Source organism: Mytilus galloprovincialis, chromosome 8 (genome assembly GCF_965363235.1).
Source record: "Mytilus galloprovincialis chromosome 8, xbMytGall1.hap1.1, whole genome shotgun sequence".
NCBI lineage: Eukaryota > Metazoa > Mollusca > Bivalvia > Mytilida > Mytilidae > Mytilus > Mytilus galloprovincialis.
The window spans coordinates 35451550-35459825 of NC_134845.1; the positions used below are offsets into that span (position 1 = coordinate 35451550).

The 8276-nt window shown below is 32.9% G+C and overlaps 1 protein-coding gene across 1 annotated transcript; it reads right to left on the reverse strand.

The window, feature by feature from the left end:
• Positions 1-1427: 1427 nt before the first annotated feature.
• LOC143043011 (uncharacterized) lies at positions 1428-3148 on the reverse strand. The gene has a single exon (XM_076215508.1). The coding sequence runs from the start codon at positions 3135-3137 to the stop codon at positions 1428-1430; it is 1710 nt and encodes a 569-aa protein (XP_076071623.1). The 5' UTR covers positions 3138-3148.
• Between the last annotated feature and the right edge of the window lie 5128 nt (positions 3149-8276).

Sequence of the window (8276 nt, forward strand, 5' to 3'; positions counted from 1 at the left end):
TTGGTACCTTCTGCTAATTTTGATACGTTTGTAAGACATACTCACACAATGCCTTGCATTAAAGTACTCTTCGATTGGTATTTAAACATGTGATCATTTTGCTGCCGGTTTATTGTGATCAAGATATTTTTCACTGAATAGTACACATGATGCACATATTGTGTCTTATTTCGAAAGCACTTAGAAATACGTCTCTCACCCCATTTTATTGTGAAACTCACATGAATATCACGTTAACATAACAAAGAGTGAAATTCACGTGAATTTGTAAAATAATGTTATTTATTTAAATAACATCTAAATTTTTAAATTCAATATTTAGAAATTAACGTGAAAACTATCACATGGGATTATGTGAATCTCAATTCACGTGAAATTCACATGACCATTTTCACGCGAGTTTCATGTTTATTACTACGCTCGTTTGGGGTGAATCTCACGTTGTTGTTTGCATTAAATAAGAATTATATATGGATAGGACATGAAAACCTCAATCAATGACACTAAATTCCACTCCAGTACATGTAGGTCATACACGTCTACAATATAAAGTCTTGATACAATCTTTTATATTTCTACGTGGTATGTTTTCTGTCTGGAAACAAAAGTTGAAATTGGGGTTCAAAAAACTTCAGCATGTGTTCTGTTAGTGCGAGTAATATTGCATCACACTGATTCCTTGTTTTCCATGTCTTTCTTTCAATTATGTTTGTGCTTATAGCCAATGTATTGACACAAACAATATGCACCTGTTGTTAACTTTGTTCTAATGGTGTTCTGTTAAAGCATTAACCCAAACTAGGGGAGGTTTGAGCTCTCACAGACATCATTTGTCCTGTCATATTTGTTGCCCGACGTCAGGATTCTGTAATCCAGTGGTTGTCATTGGTTGCTGTGTTATAATTGTTTTTCGTTAATTGTTCATCTCATTAAGCAGGAATGTTTTGGATTTTGATTTGTTCAACATTTTTTTAGGCTGGGTTATCCATGTTATCATAGTTAACTAATATGTATGGTCGTATGGTACCCTGTAGTGGTTTACATTTATCATAATCAATAAACGCTTTTTTAATCGAAATTACATATATTTTAAAGAATTCTTCTAGACAAGCTACCATACATTTAAAATGGGTAACACATTTATTATGCAATGTAATCAGTTCTAATCCAATTAACATACACTTTAACTAGTTAAGTCAATGATGAAGTCCCAGCAACAATTAAAGAACTAGCTCGAAATATGTAAAATCACAAATATGTAAGGATAATTTACGAATCATTACATTTTTCCTTATCATTTTGCAGAAAACGTTTGGCCTTATCATACCATTATTAAGTTTTATAAAATATTCTTCTGTTCTAAGCATACTAAATGTTTTATTTTGAAAACAAAAAAAAAGAGTTTAAACTGGTTAAAACGAACACGTTTAATTACCTAATATATGTAGTTTAATGTTAAAACTTACTTCTTCCTCACTTAGATTTTGACCATCTCTCAATTTAGTCTTCAAAGCAGGAATCAGACTCACTTTTTCCTGTAGAGACTCAACTGTTTCATCTTCCAATAATTTCTGAACGTTGTGTGATGACACATCTGATGATTGGTTCATACCAAGATCTGCTTGCCGTGAAAGTTTCACATTGAATGCAATTGGTCCTTTTATACTGAAACCTAATAAAAAGGTTACCTCTTCTTCTCTTAAGAAGTCATCTGTTCTTCCAGTGCGCAATTTTTTTATTTCAATGATCGGATTCCTTTTGGATTTTTCATTTGAATAACAAATGCACGGTTTTCCATTAACAAATTTGAGAATACCTGCAAGACGTTTAAGATTGTGTTTATATGTTATATCATCCCACCTATCAGGTTCAAACTCAGCCTCACCCTTTGCTCTTACAAATATATCAGCCCTGTAACAGAAAGAATCGAAGCCTTTTCCATTTTTAAGAAAAAACTGTGACGTAGGTTGTGTTATGTTTTCTTCTTCTTTCAAATACGTATTTTTTGACTCCTTAGAACGGCCTTGTTTTACATTTTTTTTTCTAATTAAATTTCTTAAGCTGTCATTAAAAAGAGTGTCGTCATATTCAAAGTCAATTTCGACCGATGGCCATAAAAACAAACAAATGAAAAAATAAGCGTATGATTCGTAGCCCTTCCTCATTTTTAGTATATGTTGACAATATGCCATAATTTGTTTCGTCGAATCTTTTTTGGTTCCTCCTAACAACCCTAAAACAATATTAACTGAAATTAAGTTTGATAAATCCTTTGGGGTTTTGTCGGTTATTTTAGACAGATGTTCTTTTATTTCATCACACCGTGCAATAGCATTATCACTATTGAATTGATTTGGGCGAGTACGTATCTGTTGTAAAATATTACAAATGTTCATGTAAGAGTTTCCACTTAGATAAAGTAGTCTTCGTCTGTGCCAGTTATTCAACAGTTCTGGAGTAAGATTTTTTGGCATTTCCATTTTTTCTTCACCAAAAAATGATTTAAACTCCTTAAAATAATTTTCATATCTATATTGTCCAGTTTTATAAAGTCTGTGCTCTTTTTTCGTACTGGAATATGTGGTCATGTTATCATGGGCGTAAAATGTTGTATTAAAGCAGAGGCTCTCCTCCATTTCGGAAAACGCTTTGTCGCCTTCGTTTTCAAATGTCAGTAACTTTGGCCTTAATGTATTCCAAATTTTTATTTCGTCATGTTGGTAATTTTGGTCAACAAAATAGTTCCTGAGGTTAACATCTGATGACAAAATTACTTTTTGCCTCATAAATTCTATACAGTTAAGAATAGACTGAACAACACCCATAATTGAATATAAAATGTGAGCAGCTACTCCAGGACCTTTACCTAGTTTACCAGCAATAATAAAATGATCTAACGCTCTCAAAATTAGTGCAATATATTCGACGGCTTCTGTAGGCATAACGGAGTTGACCTTTTTGCGATCATGAATAAATTTTTCTTCTAATATAACTGCATATATCTGATGAGAGAAGAACTTTGCCTTTGCATCAATTGAAATTTCAACGGCCTTGTCTGCCCAGTTTGTCGCTTCTTCAAAATTTTTAAATTTAGAGCAAAGACGTGCTACTGTTTGAGCTACATAGCTATCTTCCATTATAGCAAAAAACTTTGTTAAAACATTAACAGCATTTGTCCAATCCTCCTTTTCATAAATTGCTTCAATTAATGGCGCAAAACTTGTCGTTTTATCATCGCTGAACTCTTCCTTTAGTCGACGTATCAACATTGTTTTTGTAAAATTTAAAACAATTTTTTTCCCGTATGACGAACATTGCAAAATTGAACACTCAAGAAATCGTAGGGTTAAAGCGCTTAAACATTCCTTTTTATTGTCAAGGACTTGCTGTAGAACTGCGTGTGCAAGCATGGGGCTTGCCATTCGTATCTGCATCCCACTAGCGGTTTCATTTTGTTCAATGATAAGAAATATTTTTAAAATTGAAGACATATTTTTCTCCCAGTACACTGTGTTTGTCACGTGTGATCCCATTAGTTCGTCACAACATTCTAATGGAATAAAAATTGCTGGTGATCGTTTCGCTGTAGGAACGTATGCCGATAATAAAGAAGCATACTCTAAAAGTTCAAATTCATTTGCTTTATTCCGTTCTAATTTTGCATACTGTCTGTGCATCCAATTGACCTCGTCGTCTGTTAGCTTTTGTTTTAAAAGTTCAATTATATATCCATGACGATCTACTAACATACTGCTATCTAACATTTCATCATTCATTTCATTTTCTCGTTGACATACAAGAAAACAGCAAATCAAACCATCTAAACTCTGATTTTCACGATACTCCATGTGTAATTGACGTATTAAACCTTCCAAGGTCAAATCGGATGGTAGTAGTTCGTCTATAAGAAGCAATATAGGGTTTGCATTACACGATTCTTTGTGTTGCCAAAGAGCTAAAATGTTCTTGGCAGTTCTGTCTGTTATTTTCGATATAATTGCGCAACGAAAGACTTTATGAAACTCCCACAGAATATGTCGTGACAGAGTCGTGCCTCCTGCACCAGGTTCATGTTCAATAATAACTGTTGATACAATTTTTTTCTCTCGCTCATTTGAATTTGAATTATTTTTTAGAATATTATCAATGGTGCTCCTTAACCGATCGAAGCAATGTCGCTTTAAAACATGGCTTCCGAAATGAAAATTAAACCAATCCACTCTTTCACCTCTGTAAAAATTTATTTCTTTTTCTGATGCGAAAACTTCTAATTCATTATCTGACTTAAACTGTTTCATTTCACACTGTTTTGCACTCAAAATATGAAATTCATTCAGACTCTCGATGAACTTTTCATCAGCAGGTACTTTAGCTCCGCTTGCAGTTGGTAAATAGACATTACACTGATCCTCACAATCAATAACTTCTACAAATGTAGAATTTATATGTTCCCATGTCATGCCTTTTCCTGAAACTGCACATTCCTGAATATGTTGTTTGTCTTCCACATACTCGGTTATAAATCTGCTTAATATGCTATCGGTTGCAATGATGACTATCTGTTCCCAACCAAATCTTACAGCTATTTCTCGGAAAGTCTCTTTCAATCCATCAAAATTATTGGAAAAAAGTAGAACAATAACTACTGCCCTTCCTTTCGGGATAACTTCGTTCTGGCTGTAAAATATTACGGCATCGCGTATGCCAGCCGAATACAATTTCGACCAATTATATTTATTTTCACACGGCTTGACAGGATGTATATCTGTGCGACCGTTGCAAAATATCCAGACAGTTTTCATATCAAATGGTATGCCTAGTTTTGTTGCTAAATCTAATTTGTTGCCAGACAATTTTTCAAAGATTTCCTCATCTTGAATAATAGATGTTTTTGGATTCCTATACACTGAACATAAGCCATTACAATTTGAATCATTGTCAAAGTCAAAAACCGCATGAAAACTGAAATACTTAATGAATTTTAATGAACTAACCCATTGTTCGTTTTCCTTTTGGTCATTCGTAGGTTTACCTAAAACGAGTATTGGCCAAATCGATTTATCAAATTTGTTTGAGCCTTTACATAAAAACTTTCTAAGTTTGTCCATAGGTGATACAGCTGATTGGCTTGGATGTAATAAAATCATTTGCTTTTCGTCATCAATACGTTTTTGTATTATATCAGGCATCTCTCTTATGAATAACTTCAAATCGGCTTTAACTTTTTTCTTCGTTCCTTGACCTTCTCTTACGTATAATTCAAAGGAATTTTCAACATCATTCCCAGCACAACCTATAAGCCTTCTATTGATTTTAAATATTTCAGCCTTACAAAAACTATGTGCAGGTTCTATATCAATTTCAATAACAAACTTTTTTTGTATATTTTTTATACATGCAATTGGCACAAAATGCGGTGCACCTATACATTTAGCTGCAGCACGACAATTATGGCCCTCAAAACATTTCTCGATGGCATCAATTAATGATGACGCCAATATTTCTCTAAAATCTCCTGGAATTTTATCGATTTCAATACCAACTACTTCACCATGCTTATAAATACTTTTTTGTCCTATTGAATCTCCAATACCAAACATAATTGTTCCATTTTTTCTTGCATTTAAACAACCACACGCGAATCGTATTGTCTCCTTCAAAATAAAACTTGTCGTTCGTTCAGTACCTTTTTGTATTAATATATCTGGAACAAGTTTGAATTCGAAGCATTGATAAGATGCTGATCCATCATGTTCTACTGGCAAAATTGTCAATCCTTCTATGTATTGTATATCTGTTGCATCTTGTTTAAAACTACGATTAATTTGAGTTTCAGAGGGGAAATGTTCGATATCAATTTCATCACATTCAAGTTTGTTTTCTGAGAGACTGTAAGGCAGTTCGATATCTGAATGTACTGTACTTGTTAATCCATGTGAAAGTAAACTTTCTTCTAAATCTGTGATTGGAATCTTTTCCTTAGATGTTTTACCAAATTCATTAGGCAATTCCCTACAAAAGTGATCACTTTCTAATTTTTTTTCTGGGAGACTATAATATGGATCGATACCAAAACGTACTGTACTTGTTGATACATCTGTTATTGGTTTTTCTTCATGGCATTTTTTACGATAGTCATCATGCATTTGCCCACAAACGTTTACCGAAAGGTTTCGCAATTTAAATCCATACGAGAAATCTTGTTGATCAAACAACCAATATTTGTGTTTGGGATTGAAACTGAAACTGTATTTTATAAAATCACCTTTCTTTCTATACGGTTTTTCAATCAAAGAAGTATAGCTGTGCACATCCTTTTGACGCACACTTTTAGCTATCAATAAAAATGTGTTTTCAATATCTGAAATCTCACTAAGTTGCTTTTCCATGAGAAACCGCATCTTCAGTGGTGATTTCGATAGTGCAAATGGTTGCTTGTTATGAAATAAAGTGTCATCCGTTTGTGAAGTTGTAAACTCATCTTTGCTTCTTTTAGAAAAATGTGTTTGCCATAATGTCATGTTCTTTCGTATAAGATCCCAAACTGATTTTTTCGCCCTTTCGATATCAAAATCACATTCATTACTCAAAACAAAAAAAATTAGTCGTCGTTCTAAAATATTTCTGTTCTTCCAATCGCAATGAAAAAAATTTAAATTGCATGATTTAATTGTGGGAGACTCTCCAACTGAAATTTTGGCTGTGGGATACAAATGTAGCTTTTCTGACAGAAAAGAAATCCAGTCTGCACCAAGGGTGTTTAATTTGGTATCAAGTTGAACGGTTTCTTCTTTTCTCTGAGTCATGGATATGTTATCTGCTTCTTGGCCCGTCGGTTGTGTATATAAAGGAACATTAGAATTGGAAGCCGTAGTTGTTTTTTCAGCTTCACGGTTAAACCTGTCAAAAATTCTTTTGTATATTATTCCCAATGTGTTCTCACCATTTTGCAGGTCATTTTGTAATTCTCTATGGTCTTTATAAGAAAGCATTACAGATCCATCAATGTAACGTTCAATTATAAGCTTACATATTTCATCAACCTCGGGTGACTTTTGGGAAAATGTTTCTCTTAATATAAAATTTCGAACATCTTCAACATTCCACTTTACAATATTTCCATTTAGTGCTTCAATACATTTATTATTTCTGAAATATAAAATTTTTCTCGCCAGTCCGATTGGAATATTAAGATCTGTATGAAATGATCTCACATCTTCGTACGTAAAAAGAGAGTCACCATCTAGAAATCTAAAACCAGGAAACTTGCTTAATTCAACCTCTGTTAAACCAATAACAGTTTTCAACCATTCCATTATTTCTGTCTCGGAACTTTTTTCTGAAACGTTGGACACAGATGCATCTGAAATATTTAAAAACCCACATCTATTCCTAGGTCAACTGTTACCAGAAGTATTTAAAATATTTTACCTGAACTTTGTTGGATAGTTGTCTCTTTAACAATTATTATTTTATATTTACTTTACGACCAAGGATACACAACTAAATGCTTTAAACTATCTGAGAATAAATAGAATATATCAGAAATAGTAAATTATGCACGATATAAATGCTTTACCAATTAATATAATAAATGAGCTTAACGTTTACAGAGAGCAGCTGCATGAACTTTAATCAGGTATCATGTTTTGAAAATTGATAAAAATTAGACATGAAATTCGAGGAACTAATTCAAAATAAACGTGTCAAATGCTTAAGCATAGTATCCGTGCATGGTCATGTTGTCCAGTTATATCTATTTTGAGGTAACTGAAGGACATTAGAAATGCTAAGACCAACCCCATTAACTAACTAGTACATACAAAAACACTCATCAAAAAATATTGGAGCATGTATAATACCAAAAACAATTTCGGTACACACACGATTTTTTTCCGGATTTTGACAATCCAAATTAAAATTTATAAAAAAAAAGATAAAAAAAAAAATAGCCGACCTAGCGACTCTTTTTAAAAAATATGTAACTGGAACCACACATATATTTCGCCTTACATTTATGTTTTTATGGTGGTGCAGGTAATCAAATCTTAAAGACAAATTGTCATTTTAATGTTATATTTATCTATGTCATTAAAGCGGGAGGTTTGACATGCCACAAAACCAGGTTCAACCCACCATTTTTTTCTTTAAAAAATGTCCTGTACCAGGTCAGAAATATGGCCATTTTTATATTATAGTTCGTTTTTGTATTTGTTACATTTTAGCGTTGTGTTTCTGTTTTGTCGTTTTATATTTGTACTTCTCATCGGATTTTG